The sequence below is a fragment of the Balearica regulorum genome, chromosome 3, assembly GCF_011004875.1.
Source record: "Balearica regulorum gibbericeps isolate bBalReg1 chromosome 3, bBalReg1.pri, whole genome shotgun sequence".
Lineage (NCBI taxonomy): Eukaryota > Metazoa > Chordata > Aves > Gruiformes > Gruidae > Balearica > Balearica regulorum.
In genome coordinates, this window is record NC_046186.1 from 65,097,325 (window position 1) to 65,122,670 (window position 25,346).

General features: G+C 41.8%; 1 protein-coding gene across 12 annotated transcripts in view; it reads right to left on the bottom strand.

Moving 5' to 3' along the window:
* Positions 1–25,346, bottom strand: part of NHSL1 (NHS like 1) — a 184,324-nt gene that overhangs the window by 15,279 nt on the left and 143,699 nt on the right. For 9 of the 12 annotated variants that reach the window (XM_075748212.1, XM_075748221.1, XM_075748213.1 and 6 more), the window contains 3 exons: positions 19,360–19,487; positions 9,984–10,176; positions 4,954–5,085 (listed from right to left, as the gene is read on the bottom strand). In XM_075748212.1, the coding sequence (XP_075604327.1) occupies positions 4,954–5,085; positions 9,984–10,176; positions 19,360–19,487 (453 nt within the window). Of the gene's footprint in view, positions 1–1,500; positions 4,916–4,953; positions 5,086–9,983; positions 10,177–19,359; positions 19,488–25,346 lie in introns of those variants that run through there. The other 3 variants (XM_075748214.1, XM_075748217.1, XM_075748223.1) reach the window with 2 other exon arrangements.

The following is a 25,346-nucleotide window of genomic DNA, read 5'->3' on the forward strand; positions in this document are numbered from 1 at the left end:
GAGAAGAATATCAATTAAGAGTCTTCAATAGAACAGCTGAGTTCCCAAAGATCAGAAGGACACAAATGCCCCCCTCATGTTGCTGAGATGGAACGGTTCCCTCTAAGGCATTTCAAAGGAGAAGCTTCAAGAGTCCCGAGTGACACCTGGGACACGGGCTGGTACCAACAGGGGGTCTGAGCTGTGCCACAAGACAGCAAGTGACTGTCCAGGGGTCAGTCATGTCCATCCTGATGACTGACAGGGGGTCCCATAACTGACCGCCCATTGTGAGCTACTGAAAATGGGAGGCAGGGACTAAGCTGAAGAAAAGCCTATGAGGTGATTCTGACCCTCTGAATCCTTTTATTAGAGGAGAAGAGTAGATGGGGGAAAAAATATCAGAGACCCAGAAAGACCCTAAATTGCACCTGAAGGTGAAAAAAAGTGATTAAATAATTCAAGGAAAGTACATGCAAAGCATAAAATTACAAGACTTTTTTAAAGCCAAAAGAAGACACAAACTTTCTGTTAAAGAAAAGCAAAATGCCTGGCAGAAGAGAAAGAAATAAAAAGCTGGAAAACTTGAAGATGGTTTCCTCTCCCCTGTTTGGTGAGGTGTGTTTACTTGGAAGATGAACTGCACTGCCTGTGGTGGAACTGACACCAAAGTCTGGGATCTGCTCCTCCTGCACGACAGGGAGTTCTGGACACCAGAAACCGTCCTGTCAGTGCCTGGGACTGCACCAGGGCAGAGCTCTGGAGAAACGGGCACAACCAGGTAACTTGGTACCTTCACAAAAAGAAGATTAGTCTGAGCCAGACCCTAAAGCACTGACACAGAGAAGAGACCATGGCACATGAAGGCATTTTGCTGCCTTTATTTCTGTCTAGAGAGTTGGAACATATGAAGGAGGCTGAAGATAACCAAGAGCCGAGAAATAAGCAGGGCCTGGGACAGGTTCTCCCAGAGAGCTGCTCATCTCTACCAATCTTCTGTTTGAGAATCATCATCCTGCCTGAGGGGAGAATACCAGCTTGCATATGAGGTACCATCTGAAGAAGGCAGCTAGAGGCAATGGGTAATGGCAAGGCAGAGCAGAGAAACTGAGATAGCACAGAAACTTGAAGTAAAACATCATCAGAAAGTTTCTTGCCCCTTCTGCAGTTTTGATCTAACACTGACTCCATTAAATATATAGATAATATTTATGTTCTTTAAGACAATGAAGGTAATTCAGAGGGTAGGCAAAAGTAATTTTTTGATTGCTATGTTTGGCAGAGAGAGGAATGCATCACCTTCTCTTATTTTGGTGTCACTCTGCTAAACAGTACTGAGAGAGTCCTTGCTGTTGGAAGGTAACTGTTCCGAAAATAACTGGCATCTCTAAAATGGCAGGCATCTCATACTCTTGATCTGTCTCAGAATCCCATCTATCACATCGCATTTTATTTATGCAGCACTTTTTATGCAGAAGTTTCCAGGCTACACAGAGAGACCGGTTCATCACTGGAACACACCTGTGAAAACACGGCAGTATTACAACGCTCAAAAGCAGGAATGTTTAAAGACACTTTCAGCACATGCCTCGTGGGTGCAGTTAATGATTCCTTTCAGTGCGTTTGGCTAAATTCTGCGAGAGTACCACAGCCGCTGAGCTCAGGTCAGCCATCAGTGCAGGCTCTCTCTTCTGTTTGGTCTTTTTTTGTTTCGAAGGAGCCAAAGCAGCCAGGGGAGAACCCCAGCAGCTTGGCCTGGCAGAAGCTCTTCCAGGCTTTCTCACGAGAAATGAAAATAGTTCAAGCTTGGTTGAAGCTTTGAGGTTCTCTCAAGTTTCTGCTTCCTTCTGAAGGATAAACAAGAGGTAACAAGAATCTGCTGTATGTGTTGGTTATTTAGCCTGTGCACAGCAACTTTGGTGTACCAAGGGATTTTAATCTTTGTGTAAATATTATAGCCATTCACAGCAATGCTTTAGGGGAGAAACAAAGAGATTTATTCAGCTGAAACCACAGGGAGAATGTCAATAGGCACAATGCAATTGCTTGATTTGGAGTTTAGTCCGGATCCTTGTTCCGATCAAATGAACTGTGGAATGCTTTAAAACAACTTGTTGTTTGTTTTGGGACAGTGCAAGAGAAATAGGGAAGGGACAGCTACAGAAATATTTGGGGAGTGACAGGGGAGAAAAGGCAGAAAGAGCACTGTACAAGGATGAGGGAGACTTAATTTATTCCCAGCCTTGCCAGCGGCCTGGTGGGTGACTCTGGCTAAGCCACTTCGCTGCAGCGTGCCTGGTTTCCCCATCTATAAGATGAAGACACTGATAACTGTTCCTTTTTCAAGCACACTTTGTTTCCAGTGAAGGAAAGCAATACGCTAACAGGATGGACACTGCCATCACAGAGTCTTCCTGGCATATATTTTGCTGTCTGGATGACATACAACCACCACGGAAGCAACATGAAGCTCCTCAGACAACTTCCAGCGTAGGGCAGATGGCTAAAGCCCTACGTGCCTGCCGGTTGTGGGCCAGGCAACTGTCCAGAGAGAGCTCCGATGGTGAGATACTGCCAGCCCTGAAATTTCCGCAACTTAAAATAGCAGCCAAGGAAAACCTTCAAGCAGTGCAACATGAAAAGTGCTCAGCACAGAGATGAAAGACCAAAATCAAGACCATAAAACCGGTCACCCATAGCAAACAGATAGGCAAAAGTCACAAACTTCTTTTAAGATGATAGTCACTGAAGATTTCTTTTTAAGATAGATGCCAACTGCATTTGCAGTTTATTCCACCAGGTAAACTACAGTGAATGTTTTCAAGCACTAAACATCTGCCTGAAGCAGTCACAAATGTGACCTCAAAGTTTTGGAAACCCTGCCAGCAGGAAGCACTCTCCACATGTCCACGCAAGTACTGCTGTCACCCATTTCAAAATCCACGTGCCTGGAAAAGCACCGGGAACCCCAACAAGTGACAAACAGTTTGGAACAAGTGCTCTGTTTCACTCTGCTTTTCTCTATCTGCCCTCAAGATAGGTCCTGCATGTGTCAAAGATAATCTCTGTCGAAAACTATGACCTTGGCATGTGTGCCATTTTCAGACACTAGACTCAAGACCACCGTAACAACCCTGAAAATGAACAGCTTAAGCAATGTCCCGTATGAATTTTGCATTTAAGTGGCATGTGCGTTTTTAAGGAACACAAGGCACTTCCTCTCAGCTCTAGTCAAAGAGCAAAGTGAATGGAAGAAGGAAACATAAAAAGTATCCGTCTTGAACAGACAAGAGAGATGAGGGTTGTCTCCGTTATTCCTCAAACCAGCTGTAACACAGTATCTGAGGGATTTACCCTCAGAGAGACCTAAAACAGGAGAAGGGAATCTTTTATTAAGAATAATTAAATATTATGTTTTATGTAGCTTTCTTTCCAGCTTTGATCTTTGTTTGGTTAGGACAAATCTACTTTTTTTAACTCTCAAGCTTGCTTATAGCTCATTGAAAGGCTGATAAATTTATCATTCTCCCTCAGGAAATAATAAATTCAAATTCTGACCTCCATGAGGACTCCAGGTCTGGAAAGTGTCTCCTGCCAGGTGGTAAAGCCCACTATGGACGGTGAACAGAGAGGAAGGGAACCCACACTATGCGGAGGAGCTCTCTACGGCAGGAACAAACCAGCATCCATCCCACAAGAAAAGATGGACAAAGACACCTGACAACTTTCGATAAATCTCAGAGCAGCAGTTAGAAATAAAATCATTATGTGTGATCCAAAGGTAACGAAGTTTAAAGCTGCCTAACTTTAGCTGTCCTAACAGGGTTAGGGCAAGTGAATTTTCTTTCTTGAGGCAGAGGACTCCCATGGCAGGGCACTATTTCGTTACAGATGCTCAAGGAGCACAGTTCCACTCACAAACTGCTCTTTACGTACTTGATTGTTTCTTGGCTTTTTCTACACCTGGCCCTCTAGCTCATTTCAAACCCATCCAGACAAGTTACATATTTTTGCTTCTGTTTCTGAAAAATCTAGACAAAGAACCAAGAATTGAAAACATAATTTAAAAAGAAAGAGATGCAAAATGCAAGGTAGCAAAACTGACTGAAATCATCAATATATGAGACAATTCTACATGTAAAGCACCTAAATTTATGTCCTGCCAGACTATTTTAAAGGACATTTTTCCTCTATTGCATTAAAAAAAAAGGAGAGGAGCATAATTTTATCTGTGAAGTTACCATTTGGGAAAAACTGAAACATCTTTTTTAAAAATAAGTAAGAATGACCAGATTTAAATCAGTGTGTTCTGCAAAAAGTGTCTGAAAGGTCTGCCAAAATTCAGCCTGCTTCATCAGCTTTGAATATCATGCATGCTACTAACTGTGAAAGAGGACAGCCTGAGGTAGTGTAAATGTTACCAAGTAGGCATTTTTCCTTTGTAATATAAGCAATAGCTAAGGAGCCCATGTAAATTACTTCCAGTCAAATAACACCGATACTTAAGGGGTCGCCAATTAGATCTAAACTGAACTGGAAAATATACAGGTTTTTCACTGTTGATGCAACTCTCTGCAGATTTGGGAAGGCACCCATGAGTTGTTTTACTCCACTGAGTAATTATTTGCAAGCCAAAATGCCAGCCCACTTCAGTTTTACTTCAGTGAACATGATGGGGAAGTGGACCAAATCTCCAGAAAAGCATTGAAGACCAGAAGCCTTACATCCCTGCAGATTTGCATCGTACCAGTACACCATTTTCCAAATACCCTGTTCCCTTCAACAGATGGCAGTCAACAGATAGAAGGCCCTAATTTCCAGATGCACAAGGTGGCAAGGAGGCACACATGTATTTGGAACTGTAACAGGCTATCAGACTGTATTGGTTTCATGAGCACTGGTAATGTTATTAGTCGAGTAATGATAGGCAGTGACAATGAACAATGGATGGAATACAGTTCTGATGAGCCATACCTAGCTCCTTTTGTATGTTGTCAGGGATTCCTGTAATAGTCTTTCTCCTTTTGACTTTCTTCGGCCGTCTTACCACCGTGTCTGTGTAAATTAGAGACCGCCGAATGCTGGCTTGGCGGTCGAAATTCTCCCCTAATGCATGGTAGAACAAGCAAAGCAACATTACTTCCAAGCACGCTGACATCATGCACTTTCTTCCACTAGTTTTGTTGTAGGAATGGAAAAAAAGGCATTAATAAATGATGTTAGCTTGGTCCTACAATGAAGGTTTACACTGAAGGAAGATACAGCACAGCGTCACAGTAAGGCTTTAGACATACATATCTGTTAGACATACTGCAGGTTTTAAGAGGAATTTTGACTTCCTGAGCTCAGTTCAGATCTGGTGAGAGCAGCTCTAATTCCACAAGTGAAGAGAATCCTTGCTTTAATTTGGCCCTTTGTGGTTTTTTGTGTGGTTTTGTTGTTTTATTTTAAAGTAATGAGGGGCAGGAAAAGCAAATCTGCTCATGAAGCCGAAAGATCACAGTGGTTGATGCAGGAACAGACATTGCTATTGGCAACAGCTATTACAACGTCTTTGCACAGCTCCATCATTAAATCACACGAGACGCTTCTTTTTCATTCCGAGTTGCTCTGAACCTGTCAAGTGTACCACATTTCTGGGGGTGATCTTTTAATATGAATACAAATAAGTACTACGGAACATGCAGAGATCAAACTGATCTTGTGGTCTCATAAATTTTTCAGTCAGAGTGGAAGCTGCTTAAAATGGAAACTTTATAAATGATTATAAAAATATACAATGGCAAGAGCTGAAAAAAATGTATGCGTAAGTGCATGTTGCCAGACAAAGCCTTATGATGACCATGTGCTGTATCATAATGGGACCCAGAAGCACCACTATCATTAGGCAGCTTTTCTTTAGGAATTCACTTTTGTTTAGAGGTTTGTAATTTGGCCATTTTACAAGTAGCAAGATAAAATTTGGCCTATGGATTGTGAGCTGAGTTAATTCTCTGTCAGTTCTAGAAATCTAACGACTACCCTCCGTATCTCACAGGTAAGTTCCCTTTTTAGAAGTTAAAGCATTTTAAAGCACTGCTAAATGACCTTTAGATGACCCGCTTAAAACTTAAATGCAGAAAAAACTTGATATGCGTGTCTAAGTTTTTTGCCTTGTATGCTTTTTTTGAAAATTGATGACCAAATTATTTACCTCTAAAAAGTGATTAATGCACAGTAACTAATACGTCATAAATATTACCCCTGGCTGACTGCACATCAGTAGGATGTGTGTCGTGCAAACAGCATAGAAAACCTCATTACCTCTACACAGTTAAAGATACAGTCATATATTAAAGTATAGCATGTGGACTTGTGAAAATGCAAGGAAAAAACATAGCAGTTTCATTCACCATATTGTAAATATAAAGACTCTGACTCTGTTTGACTGGAGCCTTGTGCTCCCATGAGCTGCACTCATGCTAAGCCGAATCCTTCCAGCTACAAAAAGTGCCGGTTTCATTCAAGTTTTAGATTGATTGGAATCAGGGCAGATTAAGGGAGGAGGAAGCCCATGGGATCTATAAAATTTAGAGCTATGGATCCCACCGGTTTAGTAGAAGCCCTGAAATATTGAGACAGACTATCCACTGTCTGGGGCATTACCATTATTAGGACATTAGGACCCTTACAGGGTCAAGGTCAGGACCATTAGGTAATCCCGCCATGCAGGATAATAATAATTCTAGCCACAAATATGTAACAAATACAAAGACTTTGAAGGAGAAAGTTTTGCATCTCTGAACATATCTTTATCCAGTCAACGGCCAACAATTATGCCTGAGATAGTGAGTTGCAAGGAAATGAAAATACAGCTTTGAATGCCTTGGAATAAAATGTAAATGGTAAGTAGAGGGTGCAAACAAGGAGAGAGTCTTTTACGTGAAGTCTTGGACAACACAAAGAGGATGACCATGGGGAAATGTTACTGCATCAGCTGACCCACAGTAACTTCTTCCCCTGAGCTACCCAAGAGCTAACTCAACCAATCCATCTTCAATGGCTTTTACACAAGGCTTTTTCAAAGCCAATGTGCGAATTGGTAGAATTTCCAAGTAGCAGCTTCAAAAAATTCCAACAAGCAAATTAAGTATGTCTCAGTCTTTTCTCCCTTCTTCATTGTCATTTTTTAAAAAGAAAATATCAATGTTAATGTTGAATATATTTTGCAGATTTAAGGATACTTTTCTCTTTCTGTTACAGGTTTGTAACAAATCATCTAGGCTTTCCTTATACAGTTTACTCAGTTTTCCCTCATGCAGTTTACTCAGTTTCCTTGGATTCACCAAAAATATTTAACCATGTGCTTAAATCTCACTGAAGTCAGTTAAGCTGGACTCAAGCAAATGCTTAAATGTTTTGCAGGATCCAGCCTGGCACCGATCACCTCCACCATCACCAGACTCCTCCATCTGTAAAGAAAGTTAGTTCCAGAAAACCCACAAGAGAAGACACCATTATACATCTTTTAACTCCCAGCATATGTAAAAGCAAAGACTGGCCACCACTAAAAATTCAGCCCAACCTCTTCCAGGCCAGAATAAGCTCAGCCCAGGCACTCCCAAAGACTGAAACTGCTTCCAAATCTGGATGTCTAGTCAGCAGCCTGTCAGCCTAATGCAATGCCCCTGCACCTTCAGGCTATCCAACAGATTTTTACTACTACTGTATTAGTTGCAATCTGTTCACCGAAGAGCCACGAAAGCTGAACTCATGGAGCATTTATTGCACAGCCACGTGAGAGGCCATTGTAGCAGAATCATTACTAATGCACTGCTGAAAATGCTGTTCAATTGCCAGCAGCCTCTTCAGAGGTTAATGTTTTATTTCATGCCAGGAGTAATAAAATGGAAGGTTTTTTGACCTCTCTTCTGGGAGAGTGAGAAAAAGAGCAAGCGAAGGAAAAAGCCAAATCAAAACAAAAATCGGCGATGGTTTGTTCCACGGCACATTGAACAAACAGCACAGAATTTTTGGTCCTTTTTTTCCCTGCCTTGTGCAGTACCATAAGGAACTTCACAAAATAAAATTACCGGCGCGTGGGAGGACAGAGGCGGGGAGCAGATTGTGACTTTAAAGAGGAACAAGGACAGCAGCTTTTTTTGTGTGCGTTGTGTGTGGCTCGTAGTCTGTTACTGTCGCTTGCCTTGTTTCACAGTAGCAATATAATTATTCCAAGGGAAAGGAAATGGTGGATCCCAGAGACCAGTCCACATCCTGCAACTTCCTTTACTGCCCTTCCTTTCTATCCCTTCCAATTACCATGTTTATAAGGGAATAAATGCTCAACGGCACACTCCAGAGAGGTGAGATGCAATATGCACGTGCACTGTTTCAATCAGAGAAGTTGAGAACTGCTGCGTTTGCTGAGTGCAAACCAAACAATTCAGGGGACACAAGGTTTGCTACACCAGTATAATTAAGCTGGTTGAAGTCACAAGTGCAATTTATCCAAACACGGTAACATTCCCAGTGACACTGAATTAAATCTGTGAGGGTTATTTGATCAATTTCACTTCATTTTCTTTCCATCTGTTTACCTCCCCCATATATTTTCAGTACGCAGGGTCATTAAATCGAACAGATTACTCTTTCTGTAAGTATACCCTGTTCCTGCTGTCGCAATATTTAAGCCCTGCTCGAGCTTATCGATTATGTCAGATTATCCGTTGTTCCCATAACTTGGCCTTCTGCACCTGTATCCGACATTCCCTAGATAATGCCAGCTGGCTTAGTAACATTTCAGCATTGCATTTATTTGCGTTCTATTAATTTTCCAGAGGTGGGGTGTTCGTAATTTTCTGCTGTCTTCATGCCATTTATTTCAAATATTTTCTGCTGTTTATTTAAGGAGACATTTTTCGCTGATTTCTAAGAGCTCTCTGATGTTTGTCACAGAAGTACTGCTCCTATACTATTTAAATATTTAAATACCATTAAATAATACTATTTAAAAGACTAGCTTATACAAATATAAGTGAAAAACTTATTGGTAGTCATGCAGGGAAAGAGAACACCTAATTTACTTTCAGAACAAAACCAAACATTGCAAGCTATTGATTGTAAGAGTGAGTGTGGAGTCAGAGTGCGCCATATGGCATTTGAAATAAATTGGATATTGAGTATCATCCTGGTTTTGGCAGGCAAACGGTCAGTTATTTGAATTAACTAACAGACAATCTTGATACTGTGCAGAAAAAGAAGGATTATTAAATTGAAGTGATAATTCAATCTTTCATAGAAATTCTATTTACACACAACAAAGTATCTATTCAGCATTAAGCCTGAACACAATTTAATTTCCACAGAGTGGGAGTTTTGCAACTGTAAAACCAAAGAGCATTTTTAAAATGAAGAGTTAATATACAGTTCATAATAAGAAAATGCGGTCGCATACGTGGAGTGTCTTATCAAGAGTCTTGCTCAAAGATGTAGCCCCATTAACTTTTGCTGTTCTTACCCTACTTTCCTTGACACCTAAACCTCTTGCTGCTAATAAAAATAAGACCCTAGAGGGTTTTTCCTTGACTTTTGCAACATTTAGTCTTTGGAATACAGAAGTGCCTGATAACCTTCCTTACATAAAATTCCTAGAAGAAAATCCTGAAATACCATTAGCATTGCAAAAACGATTTTCCATTACATATCTTTAGTACAGTCCACAGCAAAACACTGCTATTTATCAATCCTCTTCTTGTATTTCATGAATATCTAATGCTTTTTCAAGCTCATGTTGTGCAGACTATCTTTGTTAATGATCATTTTAAGGGATTTTGAGGTTTTCTCCTTAAGTTCAGAGATAGACTATTAACACAAAACACAGTTTTCACAGAAAGGTGCAGTAAGTAATTTAAAATTCATGCATCAAATATACAAGTGTCAAAATACTATCCAACTGCACGGATCCCCTGTTATCCCTTCCCTCCCTCATCAGTGAAATGCGATTACTGAAATTAAAAGCCTACCAGTCACATTAATAGGAACCACATCTGTTTGGACTGCCTGTGCTTGTTGTCGCATTTTCTCTTCTGGCGTTGGCAGTGGGAGCGACTTGGTCCAGTTGGTTTGGGTGTTGATATCTGATAACTCATTTGAAACTGGAGTTTTAGGCCTTTTGATGGTAATAAGCTTTTCTTCCTCTGGGGAAGAGACGGGACACTAGGAACAGAAATACATGCAACAATGTAAGTTTACTAAAAAAAAAAAAATGGTAGGACCATAGTATCACTAAGGCATTGCAGCTGCAGTCAGCATAATTGCTTGTGGAGCAAAATACACCCTCACAAATATCACACTTTGACCTACATAAAGAGTGACTTCAGTAACACACAACCAACCAACCCAGAACAAAACACCTGGATTTATCAGACTAAGGAATATATACCAATGAGAGAGAAAGAGTGGTCCTGAGTAGAGCAAAGCAGAGTAACTTACACACTGACATCATCCCTGGAGTGACTAACCCCTCACTACACCGCTGTTTGCTTTCCCTACCCCTCTCCCTTCCCGGTGCCCTATGAGGCAGATGTGATTTGAGCGCTGCTTTGCTCCAGCTGTATCGGGTTGTAAGCGTGCGTAAGGTCTCAGCAAGAAGCCTGTTATGAAGAGACAGATTTTTGGGAGAGCTCAGTACAAGAACCAGCCAATGCACTCTACAAAATCATCAGCCACGGATCAGTGAGGTAGCAAGAATAACTTTGCTTTGGCTTTGGAGAAACTCATGCCACAGTCAAGGGGGTTCATTTTGCCCATTTTTCAGGGGTGAAGCAGTTAACAATATTGGTAGCCATAGAATGGTCATTTTAAATGTCATTCCTTACCAGAGTAGAGATTACACCTCCATGATGGATGTTTCACTTAAAAAAACCCAACCAACCAATTAAACAAAAAACTTTCTGCTCCAGAAAAAGAGGTTGCAGAGGTTGCAACAGCTTGTGCAAATCCTTCTACCAGACAAAGTTATAAGCCGAAAAAGCCATTTGATTTCAGGGAGCAAATCTGTTTTCATTACAGAGTCCTTGTTTGCATGTCAGCAATGGCAGAGAAAGCCATAATGTAGCTTTTTACTGATACGACAGTACTAGACCAGGGCAAACCCCGAGGACAGGCAGGTTCAGGGCATGCAGAAGACATTGCTGGGGCTTCTAGCAGGTGGTCACAAGCTCCAAGCAAACTCAGGGAGAGGGAGCCTTCCCTCCTCCCCGCTCCTGCCAGCAAGGCACCCCAGGGAATCCCAGAAGCAGGAGGGAAAACAAACCTCTGCCTCCTCCTGCCCCCAGGCAAAACAACAAAGCGAAGAAAACCATGGAGAGGAGTTGTGTAGGGGCTGCAGTACTTGGCAGAGATCTCTCTGCAACCTCCAGACTCCTCCGCTTCAGCGGTGTTTGCCTTGGGACATCCCTCTCTACCGCCAGACCAGAGTTACAGCCCTCTCCCCCTCTCTCTTTATTCCTCTCTCCCTTTGCAGAGCAGAGCACTACCGAAAATAGGGTTGTCAGTACTGGATCGCTGCCTCTCCCGGGAGTGACTCCCTCACTGCTGTGCACCGGCATGGAAAGAAACATCACAGCTATTTAGAACAGATGAATTTTTTAAATTATTATTATTATTACAAGTTTTCAGTCTAAGCTATCTGTTCTCTCTTGAAGATGATGCCCAGACACTGTGCCACAATCACTGTTTATCATTTCTGATTTTAATTTTCTTCCTGTTACCATGAGGAGTTCCCAATGTTTATAAATAAATAACCATTTATATATGCTATTTTGCTTTGAGTCTACATGCTTTTAGGACAGGGCCCAACATTTTATTTAATAATAATAATAAAAAAAGGAACTTCCAGGCAAAAAGTTAAAGAACAGAAAAGCAAAATTTCTTCAGGTAGTAATAAAAAAAGCATTTCAGGCAATGAAATTATTACTAATGTCATCCTGCAGTTTGGAACCACGCTTCTGAAATGTGGGAGCTTTTATTCAAGGAAATAATCCATTTTTGTCAGTCTTGCGTTTCTTTACTAGCGAGGCTGTGGGTGGGATAGCTGCTGCTCTGTAGGAAAGGGCTCGGCCCTCTGAAAACCCCAGCAATTCTTTCAATACAAGCTTCTTCAAGGACATAATTTTTTCAGGCCTACATTGTTTTTAAAAGGCTCTAAACCCACTCCTATAAAAATACAATGTGAATGTTTATCTTTTTTGTGAGTGTGTGTTCCTATACTTCATACACATATATAGTGTGGGCACATATATATATGTATGTACTTATACGCAAACACAAGGACCTTCTCACCTTAAATCACTCAAATTCATAAAAACCTTCATTAACTTGAGCAATTTGGGAGAGAAATGCCATTGCAGAAGGGAAAGCTGCCTCCAGGCCATGCTTCCCCCCAATTAGGTTTAAAAACAGCTGCGAGAGAGAAAGGGTTTGTAAGGAACGCGGCAGGGGGGTGCTAGCCCAGTGTCACAGCGGGCACGTGTGCGTGCACTTACAGGGAGTAACCAGGGGTTCAGGCAAAGAAATATCGCTTTCCCTGTTGTACAAAGAGCTTTTCTCCACCTGAATCAGGGCACCAAGGGAGACACCTCCTGCCTGGTTTTGCAGTTTGTGTGGGGTGAAGATGAGCTTCAGCGACCTTCGGACACTCTGCTTGGTTGCTACTGTCAGCATCAGGATGTGTCACACTCAGCCCATACCGCAGTGCCGGGTCTCAGCTGTCGTACAGCCGTCACCAGGGGCTACTCCAATATGTCAAGTGGCAGCTAGATTGGTTACAAAGCCACCCCTCCTTTTCAGGGAAATTACCCAAACCAGGCAGAACCATTTTTCCGTTACAGTACATAAACAGAAAAATTGAAGAACTGAAGCACCTACTACAAGGGAAGCCTAGTTGTCCAGAAAAATGTGGAGCAACGATCACAAATTTTGCAGAATTAAAAATTGAGAAAATTGGGGACAGATGGAGGAAGATGGACAGAAATGAATCAGCTCAGTGAGCATATAACAAATGAAAAGCAATTGAAAACCCAATCGTGCCGTTGAGGTCAAAGCACTGTGTCAGCGAGAAAGATTTTCCACCATAGGACACTGGTGTGTACTTCTACAAAATAATTCTGTAAAAGAGTTGCGGGCGGGTTTGAATGTAGGAAGAAATGTTCATGTTTCATCTGTAGGTACACTCTCCGTGGTTCCTGGATAACCACGACAGTCTCTACTTATATTCTTTCTTCCAAAGTACTCACAATGACAGTGGTATATTTACTTGGTTTTCTGATGCGAAGAGACTTTTAAGGAGCATGACAAAGCTGTACACAGTTTTATTGCATATTGAGGAAAACAGCAGCTCATCTTTCAGCTTTCTTCATATTGAAATTATTTACCTCTATAATCAGGAAGAAAATAGGGGATTTACATATTTTCAGCAAACATTCCCAAGTTTGTAACACAGAAGCTTGCCGGAAGATGTAGTGAATTGCTGCTGCGTAACAGGAAAGTCTTCTCAAGGTCTATTATATCAGAAACAGAACTGGACTAGGCAGTACTTAGAGATTATGTATCTGCTTAGCAAAGCTGATCATAAACATTACGTTCATAAGAGAACAGAAAGCACCTGTCCCATTTTAAAGCATCTCTGATTCATAACAACTTTATTGCTAGACTTAAATGACCAAATTTCTGTGCAATGGGATGTTAGACTCATCTCCTCGGGCAAATTTGTTGGGATTCGTCCTTTTTAATGGATCAGGGAAGAGAGAAAGGTGTGATGGGATGTAAAAGCAACAGCTGTGGACCTTGCAGTGTTTCCACAAACATGCATTAGAGGGGAAAAAGCATGAACTTTCAAATGGGAGTTGAAATGAGGATCCAGGACATAAATGGCCTATGCATACCCTATAGACAAGCTATATGGCTCAGTAAGCCAGAGCCTTGCCATTGCCTTGTTGACATATTGTCCCCCAGCCTACTCAGCCGCTGAGATACAACAGAAGAGTTTCACTATCTCAGCGCATCCATGCTATTGAGAGGTCCCAGATGACAAGTGAGTATATGTTGTGTATCTTGCAGCACGCTCTGCCTAAATACCCTGTTTTTCTTAATCTTTTGATATTCCAGGGGTTTATACTACACTGTTTGAAAAAAGATGGGACCTCCAAGGAAGAAAATTCAATCCATACAAATTTTACCATTCAGCAAAGATCTTCAAACTTCTAGTCATGTCTTTTACCTCACTGTCTACTGCAATCACTTCTAAAATTATAATTTCTCAGAAAAAAACAACACTGAGAAAAACAAAAAAATCAGCATTGCAGACAGGAACCATACCAATTCAGCTATTACTATTTGCCAACATCCTATTTCTTCTCCAGCCTTTTACTAGGTGTGATGGCTTCAAATGCCCTTTTACCCAATGCAAAGGGATCAAGACAAACAGTAACAGGGAAGAAAACCTCAATCCCCAAAAATTTAAATTTCTCTTCCTTGGTCACTTTAGAATGTGCCTGAAGTGAGAATGTCACTTTATGTGACTGCTTCAACCCATGGAGTTTCACACCGTGTTATGGAACCCTGCCACATTATGAATTTACACTTAAGTTGAATTAGTCGTGTCTGGCTCTGTTTGGTGTCCTTCAGACCAAGGTCCCCAGTCTAATCCCCTCCAATTTTCACAGAATATTCCCTTCTAAACACAGATCTTCAGTTGCACTAGCCAACTCTGCTATTCTACTAAATCCTTCACTTTATAGCCTTCACTGTCTCAGTAAGGAAGGGATCTTATTTTTTTTGTTGGCAGAAATTACTGACCATGAAGCAAGTTATCACCTTAACCAGCACTGCAGAAACATTCCTTTCTTCCTCCTCTGTTGCAATGGGACTAAAAACATAAGAAGAGCTGTACTGCATCAGTTCAGAGCTCTAAAAGCCTGCCTAAGTGTCTGCCTTATGACAACGGCCAATCAATGATATACAGGTGAAATTAAATCAGAGGGTGTATACAGTGGATACCTTCCCCTGAATATTCTCTCAGCACTGGATGGACTCCTCCTCCCCTCAAGAATTTACCCAGTTGCTTTCTGAACCCATGTAAACTTTCAGCACCCACAATTCCTGCAGCAATTGCACAGTGTATGTGGTGAGTGAAGAATTACCCTCTTTTGTCGGTTCAGAGTTTCTGTACTCACTTCCATGTGCTTTGCCATTTTATGCTTTGAACTGCTGCTTCAACTCAGTAAATTGAGCAGTATTTTTTTTTAAAAAAAAGTGAAGTCAGATAAAATACATGTGCTGATTGCAAGACCCCCTCCCCCCCCCCCCCCCCCCCCCGTGCAATTGCCACAGAGTGGCCTGGAGGCCAGCTGAGGGCACCACCACCTAGAAGTATCTCCAGTTCTGCCCGAGCCCATGCCTCAGGGCTCTCTGGTGTTCCCACCTCCAAACTGGAGTGCCTAACTGCTTTAGCCCCTCTTAACACCAAGCAAAATTTTGGATTAGACCCCCTCAAGCCAATACAGTTAATACATTTGTTTTCACTTGAGATATTAAACAGTCTCTTGTAGATATTGAAGAGACAATTAACAGTTTGGCTGAGTACAGTGGCAAAAATATACTCTTTTTTTCCCAGTGAATAAGCAAAATAAATGTTTTTGCACGCAAAGCTTAACAGATTGTATCAAGGCAAAGTTCATAAGCCAAATGATGGGACCTGAGGAAACATACCGTGAGCTTTTGGCACACAAACGTTTTCACAGGTGGAATAAAGACATGATATACTGCATGCCTGGAGCAAATAGTCTCTGTAGCTCACATTCATCATTTAAGAAAAATACATTACTCCAAATTAGTAAAGGTTTTCCTTGGCTAACTAAAAACCAATGATGCAGCCAATTAATTAAAACACAATGTTCGTTGGAGGAGCGGTTTCAAAGGAGGCAAATGTTAATAGACAAAAAGGAATTAAAAATTTCAATGAACCAAGTAAATAGAGACTACTGGACTGCAGACAAAAAGGAGTAATCAGGAAAAATAAAGGAAACAAATCTGGCATGGCATTGAGCAGTTGAGGTTTTTAAATTATTTTTTTTTTAACCAGAAAACAGAAGCAGGCTAGGAGCAGAATAAGATTGCATATATGCTAAACACTACAAGTAACATCAAGCTGCAGATATGGCAGCTGGATGGTCCCACTTGTGGGCAAGGTACCTTGTTACTCCAGGGAACCAAGTTACAGCAGGTGCTAATGCAAGACTGAGAGATGCAGTCTAACAGACTAGACTGTTGAGTGAGACAAAAAGAAACAAAGAGAATGAGTGATAAAAAGGGAAAGAAAAAAGAATGAGAAAAAAACACACAGAAGACAAATACATTTAATATACACAATGTATATATTTCAGAATATAAGAGAAACCAGAATTTGAAAGCAACATCTCAATATATCTTCGACACTGGGAAAACAGAGCAATACTGAAGGACAGGAAGAGCTCAGCTCCCAGGTCGCGTCACCAACAGTAGTATGTGAGAGATGAGAAAGAAGGACTGGTCACAGTACTGAGATGTAAAATCCAGATAAACCAATTTAATCTCCAACAAACACAATTAGGATCAGTACTGCAGTGGAGCTTGGCCTGTACTCTGTTAATGTAACTTTTACGAATCAACATTACGAGTAAAAGGCTAGTTGCAAGAACTTCATTCTGTATCAACTACCACCCATAGTCTTCAGCTTCCTGTGTTTTCTAATTTTATTTGCTTGTCTTTGAGTTGGGCTAACTGCTTATCCCTAGCAGTTTTCCTTTGGAATAGCAAATGTTCTGCTTATCTTAGACATTTTCTAAGACTCCCACTGAACCATGTGCTTTGTAGTACGAATATTACCCTCTGGTGACAGACACCCACCTCTACAAAACCTGAGATTGTTTGTGGAACGAGGTCTCCTCTTGCATCACCTACCCATGGTTTCATATTATGTCTCCAGCAAAGACAGACAAGCAGAATATCTGGCTATATTTTTTTAAAAAAGCAGATTAAAAAGAGTAGAGAAAGATGGTTTTCTTTGTGAAATCACCATGCAGCAAAACAGTTTTTCCACAAGTTGGCAATTATGTCAACTTAGAAGCAAACTTCCAAACAGTAAATAGCTATTCATCCATCATTATTCTCCTGTTCTCAAATTTCAACTATTAAGTACTGCATGTACAGAATTTAAATGTTGGCTTTTTTGCTTTGAATAGACAACAAAGCTACAAAGCTTTCATCAGGTGGTAAGGAGTTCACATTTTGAATCACGGGATTTTGGTGACCCCAGTTCCACACTGTTACTGAGGAACTCTTCTGACAGCTGAAATATGACTTGCTCAAGGCATAAGACTTATTAGAATTACTTGGCACTTTACCAGTGAGATTATAATTCAAGTTCAGAGATCTGTTGTGGTAAGCATTCATTTAAAAAGAGAGTAGAATTTTAGGCCATTACAAAAAAAAGCCAATTAAACAAAGATACTGGTCAAAGGACTCCACAAAACACTGAGTTGTACAATATGAAGGCAGAATCATGCTACAGTTTACAAGGAATTAATGTCTTTCTGAGCTGCAAATAAGAGCGGCAGGGTTAAGTTTAAGGTACTGAGATAATCAGTAACATCCCAGACTGTCAATTTGGCAACTATCTTTCTCCACAGCTCTGAATCATCCTTTCGGCTAAAAATATTTAAAGGAAACTAGTCCAATTTGAAATGGAAGTGCTATCCTACCCTTGAAGCATAATTAGTTGCATGATTTTTTTCAGAATGCACAGAAACTGTTAGTAAAGCATTATGTTAATACTCAAAAACACCCTTAACCAAGATAAGGATGACAGCTCTTAGTCTCTAAGAGGCCTCATCCATGCTTATATGCTCTCATTCTAATTGTTAAAGAAAAGTGTATTTATATTTTTTTAAATGTTACATTAGTTTGACATGTGCAGATGGACATATGCTGCACAGCATTGGCTAAGACCAGTTGATAACATATAGGTATGCATATATATGCAGTACATTAATAGCAATAAACAATGTGTTAATACTTTCCCCAGTGGAAATCATAATTCCACTGATTTCAGCAAGGTTTTCCAAATTATCATTATAATGCATTCCACAGTATGAATGTGCTTTACATTTTCTGCTCACTGCCAGTACATACCACACACAGCTCAACAAGATGCTCCAACGTTCCCTGCCAATACACAGATACAATGCTATCACCACCTGGATGAGAGACTGTACACATTCCATGACACCTTTTATTAAGTGACTGAAAACCATGGAGGATAGAACTGAAAACACTGTACCCTTTAAAGTGACTTCTCAGAATTTGCACACTTCGTACAGACAGAGTTATTTGGTCCGTGCTACAGAGGCACATATGGTTTAGTAACGATTCAAAGAAATTAAACTGTATTACAATTAAGGATATCCTCCCACGCTCTGAGCAACAGCTTGTGGCAAAGTATTCTAGAATTATCTATCTTGAAAATCCCAGGAGCTCCAGCATTTCAGGTTTGGACAGCCAGGCTTCAGTGCATCTTGCTGTCCACCCCGGCAGTAACATCCTTTCCCGCAGCACCAAAGTTAGCTTCTCTTTCAGAGCCCGCAGGCAGAACAGGGTAAGGTAATGACAGAGAGGCAAAATTTCTTTTCTTCTATAGAACGCTAATGCAACCCTACTAGTTCTGTAATTGAAGTGAATATAAATTGATGTATATATAACAATGTGTCTTGACAACTTTCTTAGGATTTTTGCTCAACTGTCCCTTCTCTTTCTCTCTTTATTTAATTCATTTCTAGATTCTAAGCTAAGCCTACCTGGAGTTGAGATGTGGGCATACAAAGATGAAAACCGTGAAGCAAACTGAAAGCAAGCTGGGAAACCCAACTTAGAGGGCAATCGTTCATTCTTCTGGATGCCTTTACGCAAACAGTTGTGATGCAGGAGGACAAAGCTGGGTAACTGCCCATATTAGCAATTCAAAGCGTGCACTGCTGGCTGGCTAATAGTTCTTCCTGCTACCTGAATGTAAACACTTGGCAGATTCCAGACAGCTACCCTTGCTGGGGTCTTCCCTCCAGAACTTTACCAAACTCCTGGCTTTCACACCTTTATTGCACCAGTGGGAACTTTATATAAATGCATAAGTAGAACTGGGATTTTTAAGAGACTATGGAAGTCAGATGACCTAATCTCATTGTAATTCAAAGGCATATGCATCTTTACAACGTTCTAAAAATCCTACCTTATTTGAACAATGTTATAGCAGGCAATTAAACTGCACCAGGTATGTATTCTTTCCAGCACTTTGCCCCCCACCATTACCTTTTGTTCAATTTCTTCATAATCATCCTGGTAACTTCCACAGATTGCACTGGAGGATGAGGAGAAGGTGGGGCCCTGAGAGTAATACTGCGAGCTCCGGTACCCATCCCGCCGCAGCTTGTCACACTCTGCCGAAAGAGAGGGAAAGAGGAGATTAATTCATGACAAGAGCCATTACTGTTTGCACTTAGTGTACAGTGCACTTAGAAAAGTACACAGTATTTTCCCAAAACTATTTACCATGCATTAGCATTGTCTGTTCCAGGTAACAGAACCCAAAGGCACATTTCTTGTATTTCTATCTATCTTTTCCCCTCCTTCACGTGTATTATATACATATGCCCACATATAGTGCATATACACATGGCTTTTATTCAACCTAGAGATGGCAAGAGCTTTGGAAAGAAGGGTGAAATGGATTTACTTATTTATTTAAGTAAGGCCTGGCTCGGTGTCTTGACAGATGGCAGCATCTTGTAGGATGGGAGACGGAAGCATGTGAGTAACACCGGGGGTCTCATTTGCCAGGCCGGTAGACAGCCATTATGCGCCTTACACTTGAAATGATTATGTTGCTCACTACTCATGCACCATCTGCTAAATAACTTTGGCACTGACCACTTGTCTTGTCTTCCTGCCTGCGGAAGAGACCATTTATTGTGATTTTGGAGAGAGGAATGCAAATCACGGGGATCTCAAAATCTCACGTTGCTGCAGAGCATGGGTAGTTTAACACTGAAGACTTTTCAAAGTTCAGAGAGAATTCAGAGCAAACATGCACCCCCACTCAAAATGGCCAAAATGGTCAGCATCTCTTCCCCCCCACACCTAAGTCTTCCACAATCAATCTTCTCACCTCCTAATTGATATTCAGTGTGATTGTGCTAAAGAATAACAGACGCCAGAGCATAAGGAAAAATTAAACGTTCAAGATGCGGCAACCAAACTCATCAGCCCAGTCAAACTGTTAGCTTTACATTTCCAGAGACAGATATCTGAATCTGTTGAAAGATGAGGAAAGCAAAAATAAAATTAAGTATTTAGTACATCTCTGTCTAAGGAACTGAAATTTCTGCACAATATACAGCCATTGTCACGACACAAAGTGCTTTTAACATCACTTGCTGGAGAAAGACTTTCCTGATTGTACCACCTGTCTCCCTATCTTGATCTCTTTAATACCCCTTAAAATGGAAAACATGCAATGTTTATATTGAGGGCAAGATTTTACAGAGGCTTTTGCCTGGCAAATGATGAAGTGGAGTAACAATTTGCAATTCCCACATACATCTCCTTTGTTGTACTCAGATGCTTCTGAAAGTAAGGTCTGGAGGACTCCACGCTGACGGGTTAACCAGCCTAGAGCAACCACAGCTCTAGGAAGATTTAATCTGTATGGGATCCCCTGCACATGCACGTCAAGAAGGCAAGCTTATAATTTGATAGCTAGCCATTTCCATCAGAGCCAGATGTACGTCCTGACCTATCACATGTTTCTGTATGGGGTCAAAAAGGGCAATTTGGCATTAACCTGTCACTTCTCTCTCAGTTCAAGGACCAGGGGTGGTATGGTGGGTTTGGAGATCCAGATCAATTGCTACATCTCAGGAACAGAGGGTCAGTAACCCCATTTACCTGTTTTGCCCGTGTGAGCATGCCGACACTGCACGCATCTGGCAAACAGCTGCTGCACTTCAGGAGGCGGGGAGGGTGAAAAATGACTGCCAGCAACCACAGTAAAATAAATTCCTCCACCGCCCTTCCAAATCTGGCACTGCATCCAGGCAGATCCAGCCCATAATGCTCACAAATGTGAGCACCCTGATGGGCTGTCTGTCGGTCTGACCTACAAATCAACAGTGATGAGCAGGCTGAAGCCCAAGGACTTGCATCAACTTGTAGTGTGGGTTAACACGCTAAGCTGCCAACTTGGGCACTGCAAGTTTTACCTTCAGATCAGTCGCTAATCACCACAAACAAACATGAAAACAACCTAAAAGGTGGGTAAGAATGCAGTTATTTTTCCTCCTGTTCTTGGGATAAGGCCCAGGGTCCTGGCTGGCCATTTCTGTGACTCTCCAACATTGGGCATCACAGCTCGCCCCAAGGGCAACGGCCCCTTATGGAGCATGATAGATGTAACCTCTGATACTAATTGCTTGACCTTATTTATTCTCCTTACCCAGGAGATTAAGATGATGAATAGTGCACTTCATGAAGTGCAGAAGAACTCCAAAAACTTAAGGAAGTCAACACTGAAAGTCTCAAGTCCACTGCAAGTTCAGTGGACTGACAATAAAAATCTGGCAGTTTATCAAGCTTGAAACATCCATTTTTCCACAAGACAAGATCCATGTAACACCAGAAGCTATTGCAGTGACATTGCTGAAGAAGTCAAGAGAATTGCTACAAACTGCCAGGTGAACCACACCAACAAAAAGATGATTTGTCCCCAAGAACAGCTTTTCTATTTAGTACTGTCACTGTACATTTCACAGCACAGCAGGAAACACACACTGTGGATGGCACCCGAGGCCAACAAACCTCAGCAGAGGTTTTAGGCAGATATCTTCTACTTCACACTGCAACAGCCCAGAAGTGCAACACAAGGTCGATCACTGCATCTGACTGAAGCTACTGTCGCTGCCAGATCAAGGGTGGCACCTTCTGTTTAAAAACTGTTCCAGCTGAAGGCATCCTCCCCATCTCATCACTATTATTAAAGGTGCACATGGTCTTCTGTAAGCAATCAGGTTTGTATTTTTCAGATAAAAGGTTTTTATTTATGTAAAAAATACTGATGAAGCAGCTAGAAATACTCACTCTAGAAAAGACTCCAGACATGTTCCCTTTTTCCCAGAGGAGCAATACCTTGTCCTATTTGCATAACTCCAAACAGAGAAGAACACTGTACACAGAGTTAAGTGAAAAAGTTCTTAGAGTTATGCATGTCATTTCAGAGCTGTCTGCACTGAAGCTGACTAGGTAACAGAAGGATACAGCCAGTTCCAGTTACTAAAAATCTTCAGTTTTAAGAATGTGACAGTAAGTTAGTGGTAGCTGAGCCAGGGACATACATACTCTTGGTTGGACCCAGTGACAGGGCTGCCATTACCCACATTATCCAATATACAAAATCATGCACAGTCTTTCCAGATTTCTGCCAAAGAACTGCCAGGGCAAACCCCAGGAGACCGCATCAGGCAGGACACAAACACCCGTTCCTGAGGATGCGCCTGCCACTTCAACTCTACAGCACATGCACAGCAAGCTCAAAGTTGTAATCTTGCATGTATCTGATCTGAACCATGTAATAATATTTTTGTGCTCCAGATGAACCGGTTTTGTTTACACCAAGACAGGCCATTCGCCCAGAAGGACCAGGAAAGAGCCACTGCCTTGGCAAAGGCGATCGGTGGCTGCACTGGGTGGTGCCACAGCACAAAGGCTGGAACTACCTCCTCTTCATCCCCCGACTGCTTCTGGGGCTGAGTGCACAGGGGTGATGCTCATCATCTGCTGCTGCCCTGCAAGTGCTTTTCTGGCTAGGTAAAACCACAGATTAGCTCTTGTCCTTCTCCCTCTATACTAGTGATACATTAAATTTCAAAATCTCCTCTGTATTACAAATGTTGCTTAAAAATTACTGTAGTCAGATTATATTATAATACAATTTATCCCCACTTACGTGGTACAAGTTAAACCCTTCCTAGTGAAGGAAATTTTGCCTGAAGTTGAATTTTGCTGTTCACAGGGTGGCTTTACTTAAGCATGAAGAAAGTGTGTGGGAAATGTGGTCAAAACCCTTTTAAAGGCCCCTTCTTCACTTCCACAGTTATTAGAACAGGGTAAATGTGATGTTCAGGAGATGCACGACAGAAGAAAAGGCATTAAAGCTATCAGTGCCCGATACCACTATGTTCGAGTTGCTGCCATATACCCAACCACTCGTACGTCTGCTCAGGATTGCACTTTGGCAGGGTTTGCTAAATCCCGGCATCAGGCAGAAGCGTGCTGGGGACGTACTTCTCACCGACAGCAGGTGAGCGCATCACCCTGCTCTGCTCTCTTCCCTCCCGCTGAATAAGCAGGCGGGATGCGCGGGTACCAGCAGCACCACTCTGACAGCAAGGGCTCAACGGAGCCGAGTGCGGTTCTGCACCAGTTTTGAGCCACAGGCACTGAATTTTCGGCACTGAATTTTCAGCACTGCTGTGAATAACTTGACCTCTCCCTGTAAAACCTTGTGGCCCCTGTGACACGCAGTCAGGCCAAGTGTATGAAAATACCTCCAAGGCCTCTCAGCCCACATCTCCTCTCCATTGTATACAAGGAACTCACACGTAATTGCATTTGACCCTGAGCTGGTAACACGCAGTAACAAATCTCGCACACAGAAGCGATTTACTGCTTTTCCAACAACTTGAAACCATATTCTTACATGATAATTTGAGCCACAAATCACCGGAGTGAACAGAAGGCACAGCACTGATACCTCAGTAATTCATTTGACATGCTTTTACCATGGAAAACCAGGATTAACATTTACCTTGTCTGCTTAGTCAGACCTACACACCGCACTGCCCCGCAACAGAAGGAAGGCTGGGTTTGCTGGGAGGGGACTGGATGCTTTGGCTCCTTCCCTCTCCTTTAATAGATTTTTGGTAACATTTTGTGCCTGCCGAGCCTCCTACCACTAAAACTAGTCGCAGTATCTTGAAAGTTTATATGAAGGAAAACGCATTGCCCTGCCAGCAGCAGAACTGGTCAGAGGGAGATGGATTCACATTTGTTTTCAGAAGTTTTCCATAATTTTTTTTTTTTTTGTAATTGTAAAAGGAACAGTGCAAGGCTATCATTTTTCCCACGTTCCTTCATAAAACTGTTCTTTTGCCTGCCGGGTTCAGGGCACCCCGTATTGACCTGGCTGCAGGGAGAAAGGCTCCAGGTGCTGCAGCCCACCACGGCCTGGGATGTGTCCCCAAGGTGCGGCCCCAGCGGCAGAGCTACAGCTTTCTGCCACCACCCTGGCCCAGTCTGCCCTCCACGCCTCAGGCCTGAACGTGCAGCCATCACTCACTAAATTACCCCTAACGAGATTACTCATATAAGTAAACACTGCTCATGTGACCATCACAGGATCAGGCCTTAAGCTCTGTAGCTGTCTACATCCACATGTACACATTCAGACACACTCATAAGCATGTATTAAAGAGTTTAATACATATATATAAAGCCCTTTTCTGTGGTTCTAAATATTTATTAGTAACCAGTAAAGACACTGGTAAACTAATTAAACTACCACGATATTCACAAGTACACACTTAGAAACTTAGCATCAACGTTATTCAGACATCTAAATAGCTCCAACTTGCTTGGCATAACTAGCCAGCCCACCAGAAGCGTCGAGCAACGAAAGACAGAAAGATAATGTCCCAGAAACATCTGAATTTGCCTCGCGTCCAAAAACACCACCTGGAACTTGAGACCAATTGCTAAAACCTGAAGAGGACCAGGGACAGCTTCCCAGAGAAGCAGAGCTGCCCAAAGCTGCCGGAATAGAAACGCCCCACTGGAGAGGAAGAAAGGGGAAAGACCAGCACACGCTTCGGCTGCCTGTGCACCATCCCCTGTCGTCTCCTTGTCAGCGAGAAGGGACAAGCGATGAGCTGACAGCTGCATCTGCATGCCTGAAAAATTATCTCAGCTAAAGTCAGGGTGACTTCTTGGCAGAGCCCTTCATGTTGTAACTTGTATTTTGTAGAGCGGGATTTTTTTCTTTTTTTTTTTTTTTTTTTTTTTGTACTAGAGAGAGGCTATTAACTGCAAGAGTCAGCTAAACTGTCAACTACAGAAATAAATCTGCTGACTAGTATATTAAAACACATTTATCCATTCACTGCACATATCACTGGAAAACCACTCTACTCCCTGAGGTCAGAAACCTCTTTTTTTTAAAATCTTCAAACATTGTAGCCAACCTCTTC